Source organism: Podarcis erhardii (assembly GCF_964252035.2).
Source record: "Podarcis erhardii genome assembly, chromosome: 4".
NCBI classification, from domain to species: Eukaryota; Metazoa; Chordata; class Lepidosauria; order Squamata; family Lacertidae; genus Podarcis; species Podarcis erhardii.
The window spans coordinates 4708790-4736395 of record NC_138508.1 but is presented as its reverse complement, the minus strand read 5'-3'; the positions used below and the strand labels follow the sequence as shown (position 1 = coordinate 4736395).

The 27606-nt window shown below is 44.2% G+C and overlaps 3 protein-coding genes across 4 annotated transcripts in view; 2 read left to right on the top strand and 1 right to left on the bottom strand.

The window, feature by feature from the left end:
* Positions 1 to 27606, top strand: part of LOC309340996 (uncharacterized protein) — a 126097-nt gene that overhangs the window by 63135 nt on the left and 35356 nt on the right. The gene's annotated exons all lie outside the window — the stretch shown is intronic.
* The window catches only part of LOC309340611 (uncharacterized protein), a gene marked incomplete at its 3' end in the record, with an annotated part of 78393 nt that overhangs the window by 26346 nt on the left and 24441 nt on the right, over positions 1 to 27606 (bottom strand). The window lies entirely within an intron of this gene.
* The window catches only part of LOC309340960 (uncharacterized protein), a 163938-nt gene continuing 142167 nt past the window's right edge, over positions 5836 to 27606 (top strand). Inside the window, exons 1-2 of one of the 2 annotated variants that reach the window (XM_081860278.1) lie at positions 5836 to 5902; positions 7217 to 7709. In XM_081860278.1, coding sequence (XP_081716404.1) covers positions 7308 to 7709 — 402 coding nt within the window. In that variant the 5' untranslated portion in view covers positions 5836 to 5902; positions 7217 to 7307. The remainder of the gene's footprint in view (positions 5903 to 7216; positions 7710 to 27606) is intronic. The other variant, XM_081860282.1, reaches the window with a different exon arrangement.

Here is a 27606-nt window from a genome sequence, read left to right as displayed (position 1 = left end):
GGATGTCCCTCCTCCCCTGCAGTAGGACTTGGAATCCAGGAGAAAACTCTTGGAATAGCGTTGCCAGGTGCTCAGGGACGGACTCACCTGTCCCCATGTCCTTCTCTTTGCAGATGTGCTGCGGTTGCACATCCCTCCCCCACAGGTGAGTATTGGAGAGAACCAGAGCAGGGACTCAGACCTGCCCTCCTTGCCCCCCACTCGGCACTCTCGGATGTGGAGAAGCCCTCCCTCTGTGAGGAACTGAAAGCCTGACTTTTGCCTTTCACCTGCTGGAGGAAGATCCAGCCTCTCTTGAGCTGCAGAGGGTCAGGGTTAGAGAGGCGAGTCACCAGAGGACTGGGGCTGCCCTATGCCTCAGGGCAGATAAAAGCCGGAAAGCCCCAGTCCCAAGTTGCGGGAGCAACATTCTTGGTTGCTAGTTCCTGCCTGAGCTCCTGACTCGCCCTGGCTCCCTGCTTGCAAGCCTCTTCCTGACTTCACCCAACTCGCTGCTCTGCACCCAGCTTCAGCTACTACGGACTGCCTCCACGTTGCACCTTTGACCACGGACCGGACTTGGACCTAGCCTCTCGTGTAACCCATGGGACCAGCACAGTTTGCTCCCACCACACCCGCACTCCCTCTTCATTGGGGTGCATTCGGAAGGAACCAGAAGCCATGGCTGACCAGGCGGCTGCGCTGGTGGCATTGGCTCAGGAAAACCAGGTCTTGACCCACACAGTTCATCAGCTAAGCAATGCAGCTACAGTGCTTCATCAGCGTTTGGACGCCTTACCAGCTCCTGGTGCCGACGCCCCAGCTTCTGGCAAGTATCCAGTGGCCCTACCAGAGAAATTTGATGGGTCCCCAGCCAGCTTTCCCATGTTAAGCTGTATATTCAGGGGCGAGCCCGGAATTTCCCCGATGACCACACCAAGGTGCACTTCCTGATCAGCTTGCTGAAGGACCGGGCGGCCAAGTGGGCATTGCTGCTGCCCCGGCAAGACTCTCCCTTGCTGGCAGACTATACAGGGTTTTGCAACCATCTGGAAACCACGTTCAGCAACCCTCAGAAGGGGAGTCAAGCCAATCAGGAGATTCGGCAGTTGAAACAGGACAAGTCCACAGTGGCCGCCTACGCCACAGAATTTCCGCTGTTGGCACAGGAGCTGTCCTGGAATGACTCCACCCTTCAGGACCAGTATCTCGAGGGGCTTTCGGATGAGATACTGGACCAGCTGGCCATGATGGATCGCCCCGCCACTCTGGACACCCTCATTCAACGGGGCCTGCAGATAGACGATCGGTTGGAGGACAGTCGCCAGGCTCAGGGCCGCCAGCACTCCCAGCTCCCGGCTCTGGTCCTTCCCAGCAGTTCCACAGCCACAGCCAAGTCGCTGGAGGAGCCAATGCAGCTTGAGGCAGCGCGGCCTCGCCTCTCCCCCTTGGAGAATACTCGGAGTCTGGAGGGGATCCTGTGTCTCTACTGCGGCGGGAGTGGACACTATGCCCAATCCGGGTTTAGCGCCATCGGTAATGGCGGAATTCCTCTGACTAAGAGGAATTTGCCTCGTGGAATTTGGGTCTGGCCGCCACGGCGAAGGCGGAGACCCGTTAAAAAATCGCAGGCGCTGAAGCCTGCTAACGTGGGGATTCGGCTGGCGCCTTTTGCGCCTCCCCTACTCGCGGGGAAACCTGATTTCGGGAATCCCGAGTGACGTGGGGTGAGCGGCGCGGTGCTTTGAATCGACTGCTTTTTCCATGGAGCGAAGCCGCACAGCCGTTGCCGGAGAGCGCAGACCTTTTCCTGTGGTCAATCGGACACTAAAGCAACTACCCGTGAGTAGAACGAAGTAGGAGAATTGGATTTTCAAAAGGTTTTAATTTGGCATCGAAAACGGGGGAGGTTTAACATAGGAAGTCCGCCTTCCCCCTTTTGTAAATAGACTGAAGCAAGGAGGCTGTAAGCTGAAGCCTTGGAAAGCCTATTTGTAAAGGGCTAAATTTCCACTGGGAAAAATATCAATATTGAACCCCCCTCGGATGCAGGAGAAGAGGGGGGGAAGTTTCGGACTGAATTTGCCTGCAGGAGAGAGTGGGAAGAGAGTTAAAAGTACTACCGCTCTGACCCTGGGAACGGGCTTTTTTGATGTGCTTTGGAACGTTTGCTGACAGCTAGATAAATAAGAAGAGATACATTGAATTACATTCTTGCGACTGTTTCCACCTGTGTTGTTGTTGTTGCTGTTGTTTAGTCATTTAGTCGTGTCCGACTCTTCGTGACCCCATGGACCAGAGCACGCCAGGCACTCCTGTCTTCCACTGCCTCCCGCAGTTTGGTCAGACTCATGTTTGTAGCTTCAAGAACGCTGTCCAACCATCTCGTCCTCGGTCGTCCCCTTCTCCTTGTGCCCTCCATCTTTCCCAACATCAGGGTGTTTTCCAGGGAGTCTTCTCTTCTCATGAGGTGGCCAAAGTATTGGAGCCTCAGCTTCACGATCTGTCCTTCCAGTGAGCACTCAGGGCTGATTTCCTTAAGAATGGATACGTTTGATCTTCTTGCAGTCCATGGGACTCTCAAGAGTCTCCTCCAGCACCATAACTCAAAAGCATCAATTCTTCGGCGATCAGCCTTCTTTATGGTCCAGCTCTCACTTCCATACATCACTACTGGGAAGACCATGGCTTTAACTATACGGACCTTTCTTGGGAAGCTGCAAACACTAAAAATCTTAGTGAGTTAAGCATTTTATTCATTTCAATATTATTATCACATTTCCATATAATTTCTACTGTTATTATGTAGTAAAATACAAAAAAAGTAAAAATATAAAAAGAAAACAAAAGTAAAAATGGGCTTCATGTGTGGTCCATGTTCATATGTAGTCATGGAACTCGCCCTCCTGGACTTCATCCGTTGCACGTATTCTAAGTAACAGAAATGAATGCAAAGTCGTAATTCAACATATTTTAACAAATTAACAAACCTGTGTATGGATAAAGTTTGTTTTACATTTGTTGTTTTAAAAGGGTCACTTTAAGAAGAAAACCTTACAGCTGCAGATTGCTGTCACCTGTAACTAAAATCAACGCTGCGCCTGTCTATATCATCTTACATTGGGACAGTTGTTGTTCACTGCAGAAACCACTATGTTATAAGTTCCATTATCTTGATACTTCATATATTGTATGTACTCTTATAGCACAATTATTTATATAATTTTAATTTGTTAAAATATGTTGAATTACGATATTATATTTGAAATATACTCAAGAGTCGAGAGTGGATTTCATGCTCGTTATTCAGCTCATAGTGGTGAGGAAGAATGAAAGTCCCCTCAAAGTATCTGCTTTATATACATGCACGTGATTGGCTAATTCCGGAATTCTCCTGTAGGCCAATCAGGTTGTGGATTCACTTCCACCTGGAGCTGGATTGGGTGGCTCCTGCAGACCAATCATACTGCTGCATTTGGATCCTATTCAACTCAGTACATAACAATATTCCTTTATATTACTTAGAATATGTACAATGGATGAAGCTCATGAGAGCGAAACAAGGCATTATTCCGGAAATCCTTGTCAACAATGTGGAACTTGTAGTAGTCCCCAATTTGGACTTTATGAACATATGTGGAACAGAAACTAGCAGACATTTGGTTTTTATGAATGAACTGATTTATTGGGACTTCCATCTATATTATTGCACTTTATGTGTTGTTTATGTGCAAGATAAAGCTTTGGACTGGGAAAAGTTTGTAGAGTATCTGAAAAACGTGTGTGATGTGCAAACAACGCTAGTGGGGTTTCAAGAAGCACTGTAAAAGTTAAGATGTATTGTCAAAAAGAAATAGAAGGGGGAGGGAAGACAAATGGCAATATAGCGAAGGGAATGCGTACTAAAGAATAACTATGGATGATTACCAGAGCAACTGAAGGAAGTCCAAAAAAGATTTAATTTGTCAAAATTTGGATAAAATTGTATAATTTTGTTGGAAAATTAATAAAAAATTATTTTTTAAAAAACCTTTGATATTGTGATAAGAATAGATAGAAGATTATTGTTTATGTGAATGCCCAGCCGGTTACGTCTTGTGTGTTTGTCCATTCCAGGAACAGCATTCCTGACCCAGATGTTCACAGGAAGTCCGTCAGATGATTCCCCTTTCAAACAGGATACATGCGCCTAGGCCAGTAGAGTCCTCCTCTCCGGCAGACGGACAACCCCTTCCCCAAAGCCCCTCCCTCCCCCACTTCCCCATGGGGGTCCCCCACACCACCCATCACTCACCAGGATGGCTTTGAATCACCTCCGGCAGGTACAGTTGAGCTTCCAACAAAATACTAAAATACAATAGTCCATCAAATATTAAAAGCTTCCCTAAACATAATAACAACAACCATCCATTTTCAGTCCATTGAATTAGCAATTGAGCATTTCTGGAAAGGGAAATGGCAGAAAAAAGCATAGAAAGCATACATAAGAAAGTATTACTGATTTCTGATGAGAATGGGATTTATTTATTATGAACTTTGCTTGGTTCCTCCTTGGCAGCCAGTGCGATTGTTCCAGCAGGGCTCGAACTCAGGACCCGCTGCCTTGAGGGACACCTAAGAGCAGCTGGGCAGGGGAAAGGTCTCCCTGGGGAGGTGGGGGACTCTCCTTCCTTGGAGGTTTCTCAGCAGAGATCGGAGGGCCATCTGCCCTGGATGCTGGAGCTGAGATTCCTGCATTGCTGGGGGTTGGACTAGATGACCCTGGGATCCCCTCCTCTCTCTCCACTCCGGAATTCCAGGAGGAGCTTCCTTGCCTCCTGCAAAGCCCTTTTCCCTGCAGGCTCTTCCTCTGGTTTCTGGCCAAGGGAGGGAGATGCTCAGAGTCCAGCCAAGAGCCTCACCCCCAAAAGGATATCTGGGCATGGGCGGAGCCGGGGGGGGCAGCTGCCCCACTATATCCATTAAAAATAATAATAATCTGAGTTTCTGCCAAGCGAGAGAGGGCTGAGCTGGAGGGACTCGGCTTGGCAAGGGTTAAAGGGAACCGAGCTGCCTTCCTAGAGAGGACAGGAAGGAAGGAAGGGGGGCAGGTCCTCCACAGCCATGGCCCCCCCCTCCCCAGTCCTTTTCTTGCTTGGGTGTCTCTCCTGCAAGGGCTGCCTCGCTCTCCCCTCCTGGGATCTGGTGAGTCTCCTCTCTCTCTCTCTGGGATCTGGTGGGGGTCCCAGGGCTGCAGCAGGGGAGGGGGCCTGGGGGGCCTGATCTGCTCCTGCAGGGGGGGGACCCCAAGTCAGGAGGGAGGAGAGGGTCCTGCCAGGGAGGGGCCAGGTCTGCCACGCTCTCCTTCCTGCAGATCAGAGCATCCAAAACTCATTTGGCCTTCCGCCCCCCCCCCCTTCAGAAAAGATCTCCCATCTTTAAACAAAGGAGTCCCTGGGACTTTGACTCTCTGTGACATCGCTCAGCGTCATTGCACAACAGAGGAAACAGGTGCAAATGGTTTTCCAAAGCTGGATGGGGAGGTGGACACTAGCCCCCCCCCCAAAAAAAAGAACTACGGGGAGGGAGGGAGGAAGGGAAAGTAGGAAAGAGAGGCCAGGAATAAAGAGAGGGATCCCAGCCCATAGTCTGGCTGCTGCATTGGGGACCAGTTTGTGTTAAGCTATCTAACAGAACAACAACAAAAAACAAAAAATCAAGGGAGATGTCTTTGGCCCCGCCCACTTGGCCCTCTGGGGGTTGGCCAGATACATTCCTGGCCCTCAGAAGAAAGAAAAAGAGACCTCAACCGACGAATCTGTCTGGACAGCGGCAGAGATAGCAGAAAAGGAGACAGAAGCAGGGAGTGGAGGTGGGGTGAGGGCTTTTCTTGCTTTGGTGTCTCTCCTGCAAGGGCGGAATCGCAGCCCCCTCCTGGGATCTGGTGAGTCCATAGCTGTCAACTTTCAGATTTGAAAATCAGGGATCAGCAGCCTCACCTATTTACCAATCCGGGATAGCAGCAGGAAGCAGCAGGAAACAGCGCTGGAAAAAGGGAATTTCCCGCAAAAAAAGGGGAGGTTGCCAGCTATGGGTGAATCTCCTCTCTCTCCCCCCAGAGGGTGCAGTGGGGGGACGGGGGGGGTCCCAGGGCTGCAGCAGGGGAGGGTGCCTGGGGGGCCAGATCTGCTCCTGCAGGGGGGGACCCCAAGTCAGGGAGGAGGAGGGGGTCCGGCCAGGGAGGGGCCAGGTCTGGCACGCTCTCCTTCCCTGACTCCCACGAAATCTCCCTTCTTTAAACAAAGGAGTCCCTGGGACTTTGACTCTGTGTGACATCGCTCAGCCTCATTGCACAACAGAGGAAACATCTGCAAATGGTTTTCCAAAGCTGGACAAGGAGGTGGACTAGCCCCCCCCCCCAAAAAAAAACCCACAGGGAGGGAGGAAGTTAAGGTGGGAGAGAAAGGCCAGGAATAAAGAGAGGGATCCCAGCCCAGAGTCTGGCTGCTGCATTGGGGACCAGTTTCCCAGTCATCTCCTAGGGCAGCTCCCCACGGAGGCCACTGCAGCAATCCCCTCACACCCAGAGCATGGCATCCCAGGACCACATCCTCTCTGCCCCAAAGGGAGTGTAGCTGGAAAACCAGCCGGAAATAGGCACTGCTACTCATTGAGCCTCCAGGGACCTTGGCATCAATGGCTGTGTGTGCGTTAATAATAATAATAATAATAATAATAATAATAATAATAATATAATAATAATAAAAAATTACCCTCCTAAATTTCAAGGGAGATGTCTTTCGCCCTGCCCACTTGGCCCTCAGGGGGTTGGCCAGATACATACCTGGCCCTCAGGGCAAAGATAAAGGGACCCCGCCCCAGAAGTCTATTCTGAGTGGCAGAGAGTCCAAGTGCAAGAAAAGGAGACAGAAGCAGCGGAGTGTGTATAGGTGTGGGGGGCAACTCCTGAGGACCCCCACTAGAACCAAGCATACATTTTTCACAAGATAGAAATGACTCATTTGTCAGTAGGTTCCGACATCATCAATTAACTGGAAGGATGGAGAAACCAGGTTGATTCATCTCTCAGAAATCCCTTCAGTTGCCTCCACATTTTGCATTGCTAGAAGGCTAGAGACTTGTTTCTTCTCTTCTTCTTCCTCCTCTTGTTCCTAGCAATGAGCATCATGTTGCTCAGGGAACCATTTCCCCCCCTGTCCTACAAATTCTGTAACAGAACAATGTATTTGCTTTGTAGGATTTGCTAGAGCTTCTCATTTAGACGGACAGAACTTGGCAGAAGACCAAAGGGTTCCTTCCGATCTCTCAGAGGCTTCCTGAGAGCACAGATGCATGAGCAAGACTCGGCTGGCCCTGAAGCAGGAAAAGGCCATGCCAGCCAAACTGGGAGCAGTGGGGGATTCTGGGAAAACCCAGTGCAGAAGATTCTGGGTGAGGAGGATACCCACTCCTCAGAGGTGCAGAGCCAGCAGTTGAGGCAGTTCTGCTGCCAGGAGGCCAAAGGACCCCGAGAGGTTTGCAGCCGACTCTACCACCTTGACTGTCAGTGGCTGAAGCCAGAAAGGCACACAAAAGCTGAGATGCTGGACCTGGTGATCTTGGAGCAGTTCCTGGCTGTCCTTCCCCCGGAGATGGAGAGCTGGGTGAGGGAATGCAGAGCGGAGACCAGTTCCCAGGCGGTGGCCCTGGCTGAAGGTTTCCTCCTGAGTCAGGCAGAGGAGAGAAAGCAGGTGAGAGAGACTTTCCTCTGGATACTCCCAAGGGGCTCCAAACAGGACAGAGAACATCCCATAATGGTCTGCTGATGGCCCATCCTTTTTCTGGGAAAGCATTCATGGAATGAGATCTCACACCCTTCAAGTCTTTGTCATTCTCTTTCTAGTATTTCTCCCCATTCTCTGTTTTGAATCCTTGTTTCTTTTTCAGGGAAAGGATCTCTTTGCAGAAATGGAGCTGGATTCCTGTGAGGCAGAGAGGCCTCCGTTGGACACCAGAGAGAGGCCACTGGGTAAGGAGGAAGGTGGGTTTTCTCTGTTTGGTCTCATTCTGTTGGTTTTCCAACTCATCTGAGGGTTCTTTTCATCTTGTTTTGGGGGGAGACAGTTGGAAACAAGGGTCCAGACTAGGGGAGATGTATTTCTGCACAAACAAACATATGAAATGGGCACAAACCTCCAAATGCACTCAGCAGGTAAGACTTTCTCAAAGGCCCATCTGTAGTTAGAGAAAGCCCTGTTTCACCTGTGAGAGAAGCCGGCACTCCTGGTGTCCTGCTTACCTTTTTTCTTTTGCAGGTGACAGAAGGATGCCAGCAAGACCTCCTGATCCGTCTTTTCATGGGGGCAGAAGGGAAGCAGCGGCTGTGGAACCAGATCAGGTCAGGGGAAGCTGCCTTGTGGGGCCAGAGGCCGAGGGATGGAGCAATGTCATGGACTGGTTTGGCACAGAGGAATGGTGGGAGGAAACAGCCAGGGAACCAGAAAGGGAAAACGGCTCAGAGCCTAAGGAGTGGAGGTGGAGGAAGGATGAGCGGTCAGAGGGGCAAGAGGGAGAAGACTGGGAAGAGGAGGTGTCAGAAGCTAAAGGGGAAACAGGGCTTAGTGAGCTGGGAGACTCTGTGGCAGAATGCCGTGCAGAATCAGAGGCAGAAGAGGAAGGAAGTGAGTGGGAGAGGAAAGTCGAGAGGCTGAGGTGAGTCTGGAGAAGGAGGAGCCACCGGTGGCTCCCTCTCCTTTTGCCAGAAGCCACCCTCCCTGCTTGTCTCTCAGACCCAGGAGACCCCCCTGCATTTCAGGAATCTCTGCTAGATCATCCAAGACCAAAAGAGGCTTATTTTATTTCTAGATTGATAACTGAATGCAAAAATACGTATCTAAGCAGTGGACAAATGAGAACAAATAGCGGCCTGAAAATACAAGGTGGAGTACCACCTATTTGCACAAAGACGAATACGCATAATTAAAATGCAGAATAAAATAAGCATCCATAAATAAAATGTGCAGCGAAGCAATCCTATTTAAACAACACCGCAATTTACAGGAAGGAAACAACAGAGCATTGTGGGCCTGATCATATTTCTGCTGTCTCAGAGGAGGACATTTCCCCTTTTCTTTTAGGGTCCAGTGTGCTTTGAAGATGTTGCTGTTCGTTTCACGGACGAGGAGTGGGCGTTGCTGGATCCTGACCAGAGAGCTCTGCATAAGGACGTCATGGAGGAGAATCGTGGGATCGTGGCCTCTCTTGGTAAGGCTCCCTTGTGGGATCGTCATATCTGCCTGGAAATACAAAAAATACCTCTATGTGACCAATCTCATATATTTTCACAGAGTTCAATAGTGGCCCCTATAACACCTGGGAACCTAACCCCCCCACAGTAAACAGTAAATTACAGTTTTCTCTTTGAACAATCTTCCTCAGATTATTCCTTTTTCTACCACGATTGGGCTGGTCTGAACTGCCCAGGCCATATTCAATGTCAGCTTCAGAAAGATAAGTAGCTTCAGGTTTTCTGTTTTTGTTTTTGCTCCTGTCAGTCTTGGATTGACCAAAGAGACGACTGACATTGGAGATGGAGGGGATGCCATGACTGGGCCAAACAAAATTCATCCCAGAGAAGAACTAGACTTATTGAATCTCAGGAAAAGTAGCAGTGGTGATGATGATGATGATGATGATAGTGATAGTAATACAGTGGTGCCTCGGTTTACAAACTTAATAACAACAACAACAACAAGAAGAAACTTAAAATTTTCCGGAAGGGGACTGTTCTTAAATCAAGGTACCACTGTAGTAATAATAATAATTTTTATTTCTACCCTGCCCATCTGGCTGGGTTCCTCCAGCCATTCTGGGCGGCTTCCAACATATATATAAACATGAATCCAATAGGTCGGTATTTTCCAATGTTATCCATTCCTTTAACAATACGAGACAGGATGCTTCATAATAGCGATTCATACCTGGTAAGGCAAATCCTGGTAAGGCGATTCATACCTGGTAAGGCAAATCCACAGCTTTCTTTTTCATCTACCAACATTTTCATTTTGATCCTCGTCTTCTTTCCCTGCCAGACAAATCTTGACACTATTTTTTGCCATTCTCTACATTGTCCTGTCCCTTTAATCAATGGAAATGTTTGGAATAAGAATAACATTCTAGGTAAAACGTTCATCTTAACCACCGATATTCTGCCCAAAAATGATAATTTCAAACTGTTCCAAATTTCTAAATCCTTCTTAATCTCTCTCCATGTGGTTTCATAATTATCTTTATACAATTTTCCCCCTGTTGTCAACCAAATTCCAAGGTACCGTATTTTTTGCCCTATAGGACGCACTTTTTACCCTCCAAAAATGAAGGGGAAATCTGCGTGCGTCCTATGGGGTGAATGTAGGCTTTCGCTGAAGCTTGGAGAGCGAGAGGGGTCGGTGCGCACCGACCCCTCTCGCTCTCCAGGCTTCAGGAAGCTATCAGCAAGCCTGGGGAGCCCGCGGAAGTTCCCGCACGGCTCCCTAGGCTGCGGATAGCAGCCTGCTGCCCAGAACGCGGGGCGCATTGAAGCAGAGCTCCCCGCGCTTCGGGCAGATATCCTTGTCTCCTCTAAAAACTACAGTAGGTGCGTATTTAAAAGCTCGGGCTTCCCCCGCGGCTGGGGGGGGATAATAATTTTTTCTTTATTCTCCCCCCCCAAAAAATTAGGTGTGTTCTATGGGCCGGTGCGTCCTATAGGGCGAAAAATACAGTATTTCACTTTCTTAACCACCATAATTCCTGTCCTGTGTTGCAATTCCTCTGTCTCTTCTTTATTCATATTTTTTACCAGCATTTTGGTCTTATTTCTATTGAGTTTGAATCCCGCAACTTTTCCAAATTCCTCCATTCTCTCTAGGGCTTTTTGTACACTGTTCTTTGGGTCTTCTAATGTTAAAACTAAATCATCAGCAAACACTTTTACTTTAAACTTTTCGATCCCACCTTAATACCTCTGATTTCTGACACTTCTCTCAAATTCTTGTTTAATAACTCCAAAAGTGTAATATACAACAGGAGCGACAAAGGACACCCTGCCTGGTGCCTTTAGAGATTTCAAAGTTGTCAGACAAATTATTATTTATAATAAGTTTGGCTTTTTGTTCTAAGTATATAGCCTCAATACCTTTCAAAAACATTTCTCCTATTCCCATTGTTTTTAGGTTTTCTTTCATAAACCGCCATGAAACATTATCAAATGCTTTCTCTGCATCAATGAACACCAAGGCCGCTTGTTTATCATTTCTAGACTCCCAAGTATTCAATTATAGCCACTATGTTCCTAACATTGTCCTTCAGTTGTCGCCCTGGTAGGAAACCAGCTTGATCTTTATGTATTACTTCCTTTAAAAGTTTTTTTAATCTGTCGGCCAGCACATCCACAAATAATTTATAGTCATTGTTCAAAAAGGAAATAGGTCTATAATTTTTAACACTCAAACCATCTGTATCTTTCTTTGGGATTAAAGTGATGTACGCCTCTTTCCAGGTATTTGGAATTTTCCCTTCCTTCAAAATGTTATTCATAACCTCACACAGCACAGGTAATAATGGTCCACATAGTGTCTTATAATATTTTGCCGGAATGCCGTCAGGGCCTGGAGCTTTCCCTATCTTCATTCTCTTTATCGCCTTCTCAATTTCTTGTTCTGTAATTATCTGGTTTAATTGTTCCTTTTCTCCTGGGGGGATCTGCTGTAATTGATGACTTTTCTATTTTCTATTTTCTTACAATCTTCTTTCTCTGTCTTATACAACAACAACAACAACAACAACAACAACAACAACAACAACAAGTTTATTAAATTTGTGAGGTCCATGCCTTTACACAAAATACCATAAAACATTATTAAAAAGATAAACAATAAAATTATAAAAATAAGCTAAAATTCATGCTATGCTGTCCCAGCAAAGGAAACTACCCAAAAAACCCCACCATTCAGGAAAGAAGATACAGCAACAGGTTAGGAGAGCAATGGGAGGGACCTCACCATTTCATCCAGGAACCATACCCTAGTTTTCATAGCCTTCACCACAAAGACCGCTACCACGTGAGAAATCCGTGGGTCAGCGTCCACCAGTAAAAACTTTACTTGGTCCTCAGAGTTGACTATTGATTTGGGAATAGTTTGTAACATCGCATCCCTGAAGGCTGAATAGATGGGACAATACAACATGTAATGTGTGAGATCCTCTTTAGTTCTCATATGACAAGGACATATACGCTGCTCTACTGGGATTTTTGCATATCTGCCTGACAGATAGGCCGTAGGAATGGTTTGAAAACGGGCCATGGTGAAAGGTCTCCGAAGGGTGGGATTGGTGATATTCGCCAAGTAATTGGCGCAGGTTTTGACTGTTTTCAGTCGGGGAAACCAGTGGGAGGACCCTGGGTTCTGTATTTTTGTGATGTCTAACAGGGCGTCTCTCTCCAGGATGCATTCCCGAACTTTGTCCGGGCTCCACAGTTTGAGAGTATTAAACTCCGGTAGGGTGTATCTAACCAGGATCTCAGATAGGTTTTGACGCCAAGTGGTGTTATTTTGAAGAGATACAAAGGCTTGTTTGGCCAATAAGGTGTTTGAAGTGTTTGCAAGGTTGATGTAAAATCGTAGGAATCTTAAGTGGGCCCTGGCAGACACAGAGGGTAAACCAACCTCCACCCTCAATAAAGCTGCTGGGGTTCCTTGAGGAAGGCCTAGAATCCTCTTGAGATAATAATTTTGCAAAATTTCAAGCCGTTCCAACAGCCTCTGGTTCCACCCCCAGAGTTCTATCCCATATAACATCTGGGGAATAGCTTTCCCAACAAAAGCTCTTAATGCCGCAATCACCAATTGTCCTCCCCGGGTATGGAAGAAACTAAGCAGGACACCAATTGTTCTTCGTGTTAGGATGGTTACAGCCTTAAAGTGGGCTAGCCAACTAGATGTAGCCTGGAATGTAACACCCAGATATTTTTAAAAAGGGCACTGTTCAATCACATGTTCGTCTAAAGACCATCTAAAAGTGTGGCGAGCTCTAGTGAACACCACAATTTTTGTTTTGTCATAGTTTATCTTTAGTGAGTTATGGGAACAGTAGGCTGCGATCCCCTCCAACATGCTGCGTAAGCCTCTTCGGGTGAGTGCCATTAAAGCCATGTCATTGGCATATAACAATATATTCAGACGTTTACCTTCGAGGGCTGGAGCCGATGACTTGTACTTTGCCATGTACTGGACAATGTCGTTTATATAAAAGTTAAAAAGAAATGGGGCTAGCAGGCATCCCTGTGAAGCTGAGGCTCCAATACTTTGGCCACCTCATGAGAAGAGAAGACTCCCTGGAGAAGACCCTGATGTTGGGAAAGATGGAGGGCACAAGGAGAAGGGGGCGACAGAGGACGAGATGGTTGGATAGTGTTTTCGAGGTTACCAGCATGAGTTTGAACAAACTGCGGGAGGCAGTGGAGGACAGAGGTGCCTGGCGTTCTCTGGTCCATGGGGTCACGAAGAGTCGGACACGACTAAACGACTAAACAACAACAAGGCATCCCTGTTTGACCCCTTTCCCCAATGGCAGTGGGTCCGTAAGAGTTCCCAATGGCCCAGTTCTGATTTTAACTGTAGTATCTGTGTGTAACTCTCTGAGAATTTTTAAAAGTCGTCTATCAATGTCCGTTTCATATAATTTTTTCCATAGTCTATCTCTACAGATTGAGTCAAAGGCAGATGTCAAGTCTACAAAGGCCACAAAGAGTCTGCTCTTATACGCTTTTGAATATTTAGCTACCAGGGTCTGTAGTACCATACAGTGACCTATCGTATTGTGGCCCTTTCTAAATCCTGCCTGTTCCTGGTTGAACAGGTTAGTGTGGTCCGCCCAGTCTACCAACTTGTTTAATAAGTACTGGGTATAAAGTTTGTATGCAATGTCCAGAAGGCTTACAGGGCGGTAGTTTGCTGGATCTTGAATATCTCCCTTCTTGTAGATAGGGGCTACCACACTTGGTTTCCAGTTTGCTGGAATTTTACATGTGTTGTTTATTGCCGTAAAAAGTTTGGCCAAAAAGATGGCCCACCATTGGGCATTTGATTTAAATACCTCTTTAAAGCACCTTTTGCACACAGCATGGAACATTCATGGAACTGAATCCTGTTGAAAAAAGAAGAAAGAAAGAAAGAAAGAAAGAAAGAAAGAAAGAAAGAAAGATTTGTATAAATATATATAGAAATGCTTCAGTATCTGGGAAAAGATCACTTGTGGAACGCTTCAGTTTGGGCTCAACATTCCCATTAATGATGCAAATTCTGCCCACACCTTTTGCTGCCATACAACCCCAGATCATCACACTGTCTGGGTGTTTCACAGACGGTGTAATGCAAGTAGGATGTAAATCTTCTCTGATTCTTCTCTTCTCCGATTAAAGAAACTCATGTATTTCATGCCATCACAACCAAGCAAGGTAGTGTCCCATTGTTCCGCTGTCCAGTTAACATGGGTTTAATCTTTTCAACTTTTGCTTGAGAGATTACAATGGCTATTTTCTTAGAATTCTAACATTTAGATCAGTCCTTGCACTCAACTTCCCATTACATTGTGTCATGTCATCTTGTATACACCCAGAAGATTTTCTTCTGTCATGTAGGGAGAGTCTCTCCACTCGTCCATCTGTCACTTGCCTTTGTGCACCTTTTCCTGCCTTTACCAGTCAGATTTTGTAGTGACTGAGTCTCCTTATACCCCTTCAAAAATATAGAAAGGCCAGCTTTGGTTTTGTTTTCCCCAATCTTTCATCTAATTTCTTCATAACTGTAGCCTTGTTCACTTAATATTAGAATCTTACATCGCTTTCTGGGTGACCAGTCAACTCTTTGTGCCATTTCTATAATTTTATTATGTTTTACAACCTCACTAAATGAAAGAACACAAAAAACCAACCAACTTGATAGCAATCACATAACACACCAAAAAAAGTCAACCTAAGCAAGTTGTGCTTCCTTTTTTGGTTATTGGCTATAACGTTTGATAAAATACAGGTAATTGAACAAACTTTGTTGGATTACATTCTTGATTAAATTATCTTTCCATTGATATATAATTTTATGAAATTACTCCAAAAGAAGTGGTGTTTTGAGCCATCAAACCTCTGAAATACACTTTTTTCCGGAAGTCGTCCACAATTTTGACCACGACTGTATAACAAAGCAACATTCAACAACTCATCAGAATCTCATAATAAACAAACAACACAGGTAATGAACACACACGCAACTCCCTTCAGATCTTCTCCATTTGTTCCTGAGACTCTAATCCCTTTTTGTTTCCATTGCAGATGGTGATGAATTGGAAATCGAGAACAAAGGTGACCACGACAAAATCCCCAGAGAGGAGAAGCCATGTAAAAATTTGGAGTGTGGGGAAACTTTCAGTCAGAGCTCCTATTCGACTTCCCATCAACAAAATCTCCTTGGAAAGAAACTATATCAATGCATGGAATGTGGAAAGAGGTTCAGGAAGAGCTCCATTCTCACTTCCCATCAAAGAATTCATACAGGGGAGAAACCCTATCACTGTGTAGAATGTGGAAAGAGCTTCAGGAGGAGCTGCGATCTCACTTCCCATCAAAGAATTCATACAGGGGAGAAACCTTTTCAGTGCTTTGAATGTGGAAAGAGCTTTAGTCGCAGCCACAGTCTCACTTCCCATCAAAGAATTCATACAAGGGAGAAACCCTATCAGTGTGTGAAATGTGGAAAGAGCTTCAATATGAGCTCCTCTCTAACATCCCATCAAAGAATTCATACAGGGGAGAAACCCTATCAGTGTGTGGAATGTGGAAAGAGCTTCAGTCAGAGCTCCAAACTCACTTCCCATCAAAGAATTCATACAGGGGAGAAACCCTATCAGTGTGTGGAATGTGGAAAGAGCTTCAGGAGGAGCTCCATTCTCACTTCCCATCAAAGAATTCATACAGGGGAGAAACCCTATCAGTGTGTGGAATGTGGAAAGAGCTTCAGGAAGAGCTCCAATCTCACTTTGCATCAGAGAATTCATACAGGGGAGAAACCCTATCAGTGTGTGGAATGTGGAAAGAGCTTCAATCATAGCTCCAATCTCACTTCCCATCAAAGAATTCATACAGGGGAGAAACCCTATCAGTGTATGGAATGTGGAAAGAGCTTCAGTCAGAGTACCAGTCTTACTTCCCATCAAAGAATCCATACAATGGTCGGAAAAACCATTATACAGCTTTAGGAACCAGGCAGACGCACCTTTTTGGATCCCTTCGAATCGGGATTTAGGCCTCACCATGGGACTGAAACTGCCTTGGTCGCACTGGTTGATGATCTCCGGCAGGCTAGGGACAAAGTGAGAGTTGTTTCCTGGCTCTGCTGGATCTCTCAGCGGTCTTTGATACAATGACCATAACATCCTTCTGGACCGTCTAGAGGGGCTGGGAGCTGGGGCCATACCAAATGGAAGTCCGTTGTGAAGAGGTCACTTTCCCCACTGCTGAAAGGTAGGACTTCCGGGTTAGCGCCATCGGCAAATGGCGGATTCCCTCTGATTCAGAGGGACCAGCTCTGTGGAAATCGGGTCTGCAGCGCTATGGTGAAGCGGGGACCCTTTAAAAATCACAGGCGGATGAAGCCTGTGAGCATGGGACTCGGCAGGCACCCTTGGCGCCCCAGTTCGCAAGGAAACCCATTTACGGGCTCCGGAGCAAAGCGGGGTGAGTGGCGCGGTGCTGTGAGTCAACTGCTTCTTTCACGGAGCGAAGCCGCATAGCCGTTGCCGGAGAGCGCTGATTTTTTTCCTGGGACAATTCGACTACAAAAAGCAATTACCTGTGAGTAGGGGAAATTGGATTTATTTAAAAAGGAGGGGAAAAAGACTTAATTGGATAACGAAGCGGGGTGGTCTAAACAGGATGTCCGCCTTCCGCTTTTGTAAATAGATAAAAGCAAACAGACTTTAAGCTAAAGCTTTGGGATTTCGCCTGGAAAGGACTGACTTCTAACACGATAAAGTTCTGAACCCCCTTCCTAGGAAGCAGGGAAGGAGGGGGGACGTTTTGGACTGTGTATACCTGCAAGAGAGAGGGAAAGAGCTTAAAATCCACTGCTCAAACTTGGGAACGGTCTGCCAGTAGACAGTAGACAAAGACTGTCGTCTTTTGAACTGCGCTCTAACTGTCAATAGAAGGTTTGCTGACAGCAAGAGAGATACATTGTGATCAGTTATCCTACTTTGTTTGCAAAAAGGAGAGAAAGTAATTGGAAAGTAACAAAAATTGGAACTAAACAAAATAAAAAAATTTCCTTCCAGTAGCACCTTAAAGACCAACTGAGTTAGTTCTAGTTGGTCTTTAAGGTGCTACTTTCAGTTGGTCTTTAAGGTGCTACTGGAAGGAAATTTTTTTATTTTGTTTTGACCATGGCAGACCAACACGGCTACCTATCTGTAACAAAAATTGGAACTGTTTATTTTTCCCGGTTGGAGTTTTAAAAGGTTATTTCCTTTTTGGACTATTGCAACTGTTTCCCCCTAGAGGGAGTTTTAGAAATTGCTACAAGGGAAATTTTCCACTGGTAAACAGAAACTGTGTATCTGGGTGACCTTGGCTCTTCTATTGTTTAAGTGTTATGGCAGATGGGAAAGAAAAAGTAGATTTGTCACTCCCAGACAGAACAACAAGGTCTGGGAAGACCTTGGGGCAGCGAAGGCAATCAGCTGCTGGTCTCACTACTTTATCTGTGACTGTACCAACACAACCTAAGTCTAGTGGAATGTCTTCAGAAGATGCTTTAGCGAACGCACTGGCCAAGATTAATGAATCTTTGGTGCAACTCAGTACAAGGGTTGAAGAGACAAATAAGAGGGTCGAGGAGACAAATAAGAGGGTCGAAGAGACCAAAACGACTGTGGATGAGACAAAAGTGAAGGTCGACACTGCAACCACTAAAATTGACTTAAATACAGAAACTTTAAACAGTTTGGGACAAAAGGTCAACACTAATACAGAATCTATTCAGAAATTGTTGCAGGAATCCACTTTGACCCAACAGACTGCAGATGAAGCTAAGGAGAAAGCTGCTGCTGCGGAATTCAAGATAACACAACTGGAAACAGAGAAGGTTCCAGACCTACAGAAACAAATTGAAGACCATAAACTGATGCTGTCTATGATTGAATTGAAGGAAAAACAGACGAACTTAAGGATTAGAGCTGTACCCGAATTGGAGGAGGGCACCCTGATAGACTTTTTGACACAGGAATTTGCAGAGTTTTGGAAGTCGGATCTGAAACAAGAAGAATTTAAAATTGTGAGGGCCTTCAGATTAGGAAAAGGAGGAAAGAAGATCAAAATAAGGGACTGTCTGATTACCCTCCGATCTAAAGAAGAGAGAGACAAAATTTTGGGTTTGCACTTTCAGAATCCTTTGATAATTCAGCAATCAAGAGTGGAAATTTTTAAAGACATACCGAAACATCTTTTGGATCTTAGATCCAATTTTGGAGATTTGGTTGCCCTTCTGAGAAGGAACAAAATCATTTTCAGGTGGGAATTCCCCCAAGGCCTATCTTTTAGTTACAAATGAAGAAAGATAAAAATAAGATCAGTTGAGGAAAAAGACAAGTTTTTGGGAAACCACAAAGATCTGCAGAAAGAACTTGGAAAAGAGCCAGAAGTTTTGGACAAGAGTTCACCAAAAAGAGGGAAATCAACACCACTGACAGCTATAGACAAAGTACTGGGTGCTGGTGGAGAAAAAGCAGAGTAATTACATCATGACACTGCAAGTATTAAGCTGGAATGTGAATGGACTGAACTCCCCGGAAAAAAGGCGGAGAGTCTTTCATTTATTAAAAAAAGAACAATTGGATTCAATTTGTTTACAAGAAACACATGTGACAAGGCTACATCGGAAGATTCTGAGTAACAAAAGATTAGGACATGAATTTATTTCATCGGATAAAGTTAAGAAAAGAGGAGTAGTACTTTATGCAAAGGAGAGCCTGTCACCGAAATTCTTATTTAAAGATGACAAAGGAAGATTTGTTGCAATTGAAATTCAATCACAAGGAGAGAAGTTTTTGATAGTAGGCATTTATGCACCAAATGAGGGGAAATCCGAGTTTTTTAAGAAGTTGCATGAAACTCTGATGGACTACTTGGACTATAATATGATCTTTATGGGAGATTGAATGGAGTGGTGTCCACTAATATGGATAAGGCCCAGAGACTGGTGGTTACAAAAGATGGCAGATTACCAAAGACGTTTTTTGACATGGCTGACAATATGGACCTTGCTGACATTTGGAGAACTAAGAATCCCTTGGGAAGAGAAGGAACTTTCTTCTCTGAAGCCAAAATGACATGGACAAGAATTGACCAAATTTGGGTAACTAGGGGGCTGGCCCTGAAGATTAAAAAAGTGGAAATTTGCCCCAAAACTTGCTCCAACCACAATGCGGTGAAGATGGAAATGAAACTAACACCAATTTGGAAGTGGAGGGAAAGAATATACAGAATCCTGTGGAGATCAGGAAGTGTTTTCAAAAGTATTTTAAACAGCTATATACACAGGAGACCCAGAAAGAAATGGACATTGACCAATTTCTGAAAATAAATGGACTACAAAAAATCTCTCAAGAGAATAAGTCAATGCTGAATTATAAAATAACAGATCAAGAGGTGGAAGGAGCTTTTCAGAATATGAAATTGGGCAAATCTCCAGGGCCGGATGGCTTGACTTCAAGATATTATAGAGTTTTGAAAGAATGGCTAGTACAGCCTTTGAAGGAAAAACAAAAAAAATTCCTTCCAGTAGCACCTTAAAGACCAACTAAGTCAGTTCTTGGTATGAGCTTTCGTGTGCATGCACACTTCTTCAGATACACTGAAACAGAAGTTTCCAGACCCTTCTATATAGTTTCCGTCTGGAAACTTCTGTTTCAGTGTATCTGAAGAAGTGTGCATGCACACGAAAGCTCATACCAAGAACTGACTTAGTTGGTCTTTAAGGTGCTACTGGAAGGAATTTTTTTTGTTTTGACTATGGCAGACCAACACGGCTACCTATCTGTAACCTTTGAAGGAAGTTTGCAATGAAATACTGGAGGGGAAAAAGGCACCAGAGTTGTGGAAAGAAGCCTATATTACACTCATACCAAAAATAGAGTCTGAGAAGACACAGCTTAAGAATTACCGCCCCATATCTTTGCTCAATGTGGATTACAAAATTTTTGCTGAAATCATGGCTAAAAGATTTAAAAAGGTATTGGTAGAAGAAATCCATAAAGATCAGGTGGGCTTTCTCCCGGGGAGACACTTGTCAGATAATACAAGGAATATAATTAACATCTTAGAAAAATTACAAGTGAATATTAACACTAAAGCAGTTTTTATATTTGTGGACGCGGAGAAAGCCTTTGACAATATTTCTTGGAGCTTTATGAAGAAAAAATTACAGGGAATGGGGGAAGGCCAAGGTTTTGAAAACGGTATAGGTGCAATTTACTCAGAACAAAAATCTAAATTAATTGTGAACAATGTAATTACAGAAGAATTTAAGATTGAGAAAGGAACACAACAGGGTTGCCCAATCTCCCCATTGCTTTTTATATCGGTCCTGGAGGTTTTGTTCAATATGATTAGAAGGGACCAATTGGTTAAAGGTATACAAGTCGGAGCCAAACAGTATAAATTGAAAGCATTCGCTGATGATTTAGTTTTGACATTACAGGAGCCAGAATCCAGTACTAAAAGAGTATTGCAATTAATTCATGAATTTGGTCAGGTTGCGGGCTTTAAGTTGAATAAGCTGAAAACTAAGGTGTTAGAGAAAAATCTAACAGTGATTGAGAAAGAGAGGTTTCAGAAGGAGACAGGATTAACATTGGTTAAGAAAGTGAAATACCTGGGGGTTAATATGACTGCTAAGAATGTGAATTTATTCAAAGATAACTATGAAAAATGTTGGATGGAAGTGAAAAGGGATCTAGAAATATGGTCAAATTTGAAGTTATCAATGCTAGGCTGAATTGCTGCGATAAAGATGAATGTATTGTCAAGGATGTTGTATCTGTTTCAAACATTGCAAATTTTGGACAAGATGGACTGTTTCAAGAAGTGGCAGAGAGACATTTCTAGATTTGTCTGACAGGGCAAGAAGCCTCGAATAAAATTTAAGATTTTAACTGACGCTAAAGAAAGAGGGGGATTTGCCCTGCCAGACCTGAAGCTTTATTATGAATCAGCCGCTTTTTGCTGGCTGAGAGAATGGCTGCTTCTTGAAAACACGGACATTTTGGATTTAGAAGGTTTCAATAATGAATTTGGGTGGCATGCATATCTGTGGTATGATAAGGTCAAAGCACATAAAGCGTTTAAAAACCATATTGTCAGGAAAGCACTGTTCAATGTTTGGATAAGATATAAGGACTTGCTTGAAAATAAAACTCCAAGGTGGTTGTCACCAATGGAAGCTAAGGCTCAGAAAAAACTCAATGTGGAGGCAAATTGGCCGAAATATTGGGAAATTTTGGAACAAGAAGGAGACAGATTAAAACTGCAGAGTTTTGACAAATTAAAAAACAAAGTACGAGACTGGCTTCATTATCAAATAAGGGAGGCTTATAATTTGGATAAGAAAATTGGTTTTCAGGTGGAAAAATCAAAATTGGAAACAGAATTGTTAGATCCTAAAACTAAGAATTTGTCAAGAATGTATAACTTGCTGTTGAAATGGAATACACAGGATGAAACGGTTAAATCTGTTATGATTAAATGGGCACAAGATGTTGGACATAACATTATGATGGCTGACTGGGAACAGTTATGGACCACAGTTATGAAATTTATGGCATGTAATTCCTTAAGAGAGAATATAATGAAAATGATTTACAGGTGGTACATGACACCAGTCAAGCTTGCAAAAATTTATCACCTGCCCGATAATAAATGTTGGAAATGTAAAGAGATTGAAGGTACATTCTTTCACCTTTGGTGGACATGCCCAAAGATTAAGACCTTTTGGGAGATGATTTATAATGAAATGAAAAAGGTATTTAAATATACCTTCCAGAAGAAACCAGAGGCCTTTCTCTTGGGCATGGTCGGCCAATTGGTGCTAAAGGAGGATAGAACTTTATGTACGCCACAACAGCAGCAAGAATACTTATCGCAAAGTATTGGAAAACACAAGATCTACCCACCCGGGAAGAATGGCAGATGAAGGTGATGGACTATATGGAACTGGCTGAGATGACTGGCAGAATCCGAGACCAAGGAGAAGAGTCGGTGGAAGAAGATTGGAAAAAAAGTAAAGTTTATCTTCAGAAATATTGTAAAATTAAGGAATGTTAGAAAGATGTTGGAATAAAATTATGTGGTTTTAGCAGAAAAGATATAAAGGATTATGCAAAAATGAATTGGTGAAAGAAGAGAATGCAAAATTACAGTATATTAAGATAAATTATTAAGATAAAAACAAAGCTGGAAAGGATTTGCTGAAATATCTTACTGAATTAGAATACAAAAATGGGAGGTGCGAGAAGGTCAAGGAAGTAAGCGAATGAAAGCAAGTGATGTAAAGGTTTGACTTGTTTCTTTTTTTTCCCTTCTCTGTTTTTTGATGATGTTTGTTTTCTATGTATTGTTCTTTCTTTTTCTTTTTTGATTGTTCTGTTTTAACTACTTATATTTTATCTTTTTTTCTGTAACCTTTTAAAAAAAATCCTAATAAAAATTTATTTTTTAAAAAACAAAAAAAAATCAATGCCACAGGTAGAGGAGATGGAATGCTAGAAGTGTTCTTTTTTTTTTTTTTTTGCCAATACTTTTTATTCAAACTTTGCAAATACACAAACCTGTATAAATGTACACTGTATAATTTGTCATATCACTAAACATAACAATATACATATAGATTATAATTTCCCCTATTTATAGGGGGGAAAAGAAAAAACAAACAAACAAAAAAAAGAACAAAAGCTCTTATTGAGCTCTTATTGAATCTTGGACTCCCCTCCACCCTATTGGTAAGTATCGAATAAATCCTACCATCACGTATTTTGTCTTAAATATTAAACATTCTCTGTTAGAGTTATTCCAATGCCGCCAGTGCCCTCTACAATTTATTATCAATGTACTTCCAATATTTACTCCAATTTTTATGAAATTTTTGTTCTTCTTGGTCTCGTATTCTATCCGTTAATCTAGCAAGTTCGGCATACTCCACCATTTTAATCTGCCAATCAGTTATACTAGGTATAGTTTCTGTTTTCCAGTTTTGTGCCAGCAAAATTCTTGCGGCTGTGGTGGCGTAAAGGAATATTAACTTATCTTCTTTTTTAATCTCTTTTCCCAGCATTCCCAGCAGAAAGGCTTCAGGTTTTTTAGGAAAAGTATATTTAAGAATCTTTTTAAGTTCATTATAAATTAATTCCCAAAATCCTTTCACTTTATTACATAACCACCACATGCTAGAATGCTAGAAGTGTTCTGCGGGGCAAGGGGAGCTGCTGGGAAATTGAACTACGGGCTCAAAGTATTACTTTCTAAAAAGTTGCTGCCATTATAGACCTTGCCATTCAAATGGTGTCCATGCACCATGTGATTGATAGTGCAAGGCGGGCCTTACCTGGCCCTCCATCAATATTTTATTCAAGTCGACACCACTGGGTCGGGTGGTTTACAGATTAAATAAATACATAAATCGCCTTGCTTTGCACATGTCAATATCCTCATTTATTCTTTTTAAAATTTATTTGCCCTTCATCTGAAGATTTTACAACATAAAGTATGAAAGCATGGCTTTCTCACAAACAAGCCAGAGAAATCTCTCCTTTTTTTTTTTTTTTTGGATGGAGTTACAAACTTTGTTGATTAGTGGGCTGCTGTGGAAATAGTGCATCTCTATTTCAATAAGGATTTTGACAAAGTCCTCTGAGATTTATGTGAGGAAGCTGGTAAAATGTGGGCTGAATGAGGTATATGTCTTAGGACATCAAATTGGGAAAGTGGATTTTAAACTGACTGAAGAGGTTTTATGCCCTTGGGAATTTGGTCTCTTAAATCTACCCCTTCGCCTTCCGTTTCTGTGCGCTGCTCTGGTTCGCCAGAAGCAGCTTAGTCATGCTGGCCACATGACTCAGAAGCTGTACACTGGCTCCCTCACCCAGTAAAGAGAGATGAGCACCGAAACCTCAGAATCAGCCACGACTGGACCTAATGGTCAGGGGTCCCTTTACCTTTACCTATGCATTATAGCAGGGACGTCCAACTTCCAAGATGCTGAGATCTACTCCCAGTAATAAAAAACCTGCCAGTCATCTACCCATTGTCTTTGACCAGAGTTGTTTAATTTTTCTCAGGGAGCAGTGACCAGAGTTGTGGATCCACCAACAGATCGCGACTGACCTGTTGCACGTGCCTCCATTCTAGGAATTTGCAAAACAACATCAAACCTTGCGTTATGTGAAATACATTCGACAAACACAAGACGTAACCGGCTGTGCATTCACATAAACAATACTCTTCTATATATTCTTATCACAATATCAAATGTTTATCTTGCACAGAAACAACACATAAAGTGCAATAATCTAGACAGAAGTCCCAATAAATCACTTCATAAAGACCAAGTGTCTGCTAGTTTCTGTTCCACATATGTTCATAAAGTCCAAATTGGAGCCTACTACAGTTCCATAGTATAGCAGTGTTGCACATGCCTCCATTGTAGGAACGGCATTCCTGACCCAGAATTTCACAGGAAGTCCCTCAGATGATTCCCCTTTCAGACAGGATACGTGAACCTGGGCCAGCAGGGTCTTCCTCTCCGGCAGACGGACAACCCCTTCCCCAAAGCCCCTCCCTCCCCCACCTCCCCATGGGGGTCCCTCCCCAGAATGGCCTCCGCTGTCTGGTGCTTGGACACCTGAAGGGCCTGGAGGCCTCTCAGGGCAGCTGCCTGGCAGCTCTGCATCACCTGGAGGAAGAGATCTTGTTCTGGCTCCAGCAAAAGTCAGGCTGTCACGTTCCTCGCAAGTGAGAGTCCTGGCAGCGGGGAGCTGGTCTTTGGGATCCTCTCCCTCATTCATAGCTGTCAACTTTTCCCTTTCCTTGCGAGGATCCTTTTCGGAATAAGGGAATTTCCCTTTAAAAAAGGGAAACGTTGACAGCTATGTTCTCCCTACTCTTGTTTCCTCCAATAGTCACCATTGCTGGATGAAGAAAGCCTGCGGCACATCTTCAAGAAGAGACAAAGAAGTAATAAATGAAATAAGAAACTGAGAAAATAAGAATCCACTGATTGCCTCGCCTTGTCCTCCGTCAACTGCCACCAACTGCTCTCTCCTCCACTCGCCTCACTGCTAACCCAAAATGGCCACCTGCAAGTCTGTGGCTTTTACCGGTCCTTGTCACCATGGCAACCCCCTCCCACCTGGACCTGGGCCCACCTGGCTCCACCTATTGGGAGATGATGTATAATGAAATGAAATAAAAATGTTTAAGATAACCTTTGTTAAAAGACCAGAAGCATTTTTATTAGATATTTTAGGGCAGGATTTACCAGAAATTAAGAATAATCCATTCATGTATGTGACAACAGCGGCCAGAATTTTTCTAGCTCAAAGATGGAAAGGCGATGAAATACCAGCGAAAGAACACTGGCAAGAAAAGTTGGTGGAATACGCTGAAATGGCGAAGCTAACTGAGAGACTTAAAGATAAGGACAAAACTGACTTTTTAAAAGATTGGGAACCTTTTAAGATACAGAAACAATGGATAGAAATGAACTCACTGGCAGGATTTGAGTGATACACTTACAGAGGACAAATACAAACAGAAAATACAATTATGAGGTAAAAATGAGAAGAAGAGACAAATGTTATAACCTTCATTTTAATATATAAGGAATACAAAATTATAAGCAAAAGAAACAGAAATGTTCTAAACCAGGAAGGGAAGTTGGGGGAAGTCGCATGGCGGGGGGGGGGGTGTTAATTAAAATTGTAAAATGTAATTTGAATGTTTGATTATATTAACATTTCTTTAATTCAGATATTAAAAGTGGCTCCTCTTACTTAAGGGCCGCACAGACCTCATGGGACACCAGAGCAGATTCCCTTGTTGCTTTTTTGAGTCAACCAGCAATGGGGGTTGCATTTCCTTATTTCCAGGAGGGCTGTTGCTAAAGCACATGACATGCTCTTCACACTTAGTTATCTATTAGGAGCACAGGCACAAATTAGTGTGTGTGTGTGTGTTTGTGTATTTGTATTTGCAAACTACCCCAGTCCCTGAGCGCTGAGATTCCAGGGGTCCCAGGCGCTTCTCCAGATTCAGTTTCCTTGGAACAAAGGTCAGTGGAGGCTGTGGTGTCTTTATGATATCTAGTTTTAATTCTAAAACTCTTTAGAATTTTAGAACCGGAGTGTAGGACAGAGGGGCTCATAGCATCAACACTCAAACAGATTGCTTCTACATTAGTCGCAGCTTTGGCTCCGGCACAGAGCAAGCTGGTTTCGGGGTTTCCCACAACTCTCTCTGGGTCTTGCTTTCCTACCTAGCAGCCAGGTGAGATGGGAGGGGGAAGGACAACCCCCCCCCCATTAGCTGCAGCTCTTGCAACCCAGCTCCTTCGTTGAGGATGCTGAGGAGGACACTCTATGGCCAGCAAAGGCCCTTGTCGTGCCAAGAAACTTGTCTGTGGGAATCGTGCATCCATAATGCTATGGAAAGGGTGAATGTCTTCTAGAATGCTCTGGTGTCACCAGAAGAGGAAGCCGTTCTTTTCAGTTAGGTCTGTCATCAACTACAAAGATGATCAGCCTTGGGAGCCTCTTGGGGAGATGGAAGTGATGAAAGGACTGAATCCATGAGGGAGGGTTACTTGCTCCGAGATGGGGGGACCTTTGGGCAAAGGCCAGCAGAGAAGGGATGCTGTTGGCCGCTGGTTTCTGTTCCTCCCCACTTTCCCAAAGGGCGTAACATCGGAGGTCCTGTGGGAGGAAAGAGCGTCTCGGAGTCAGGGGCCAATCTGGGCCAAAGTGGCCCCCACCGCCCCCACCATGGAGTCCCCGGCACTCCTGGACCATGAGGGATGCCAGCTTTGGTCTTGGACCAAATTGGGGGCCAAACTGTCAGTATTTCATTCTCCCATTGCTAGTGTAACATGATATCCATGTTTACACCTTCTGTACTGTGTGTGTAAGAATGGAGGTCAGTCTGTAAATCACTTCCATCCTTTGTTCTCTTTTACTCTGACCGAGGAGGAGACGGCTGTGGAAGACCGCTCACGCCATGTGTGGTAAACGGGTCCCCAACCATTTGCCCCTCCCTCACCTGTCTTTGCTCTCCGGCCAGTCCAGGTTTCAGGAGCAGGGTGAGTAGACCCTTTACTTTTTCAGAATCAGGACAAAACAGAACTGGTAGGGCTGCCACCACTCCCTCATCCCAGGGTTACCTGAAGCCACAGCCCAAGGGAGACGGCTGTGCTCCTTTGTTACCGGTTAACCCCAAACTACAAGTTGCTTCCACAAGCTTGCAGGCAGAAATTCTTAGGAAGAGCGCAGCCAAGAAGTTTAGGCGTTGGAATTAGC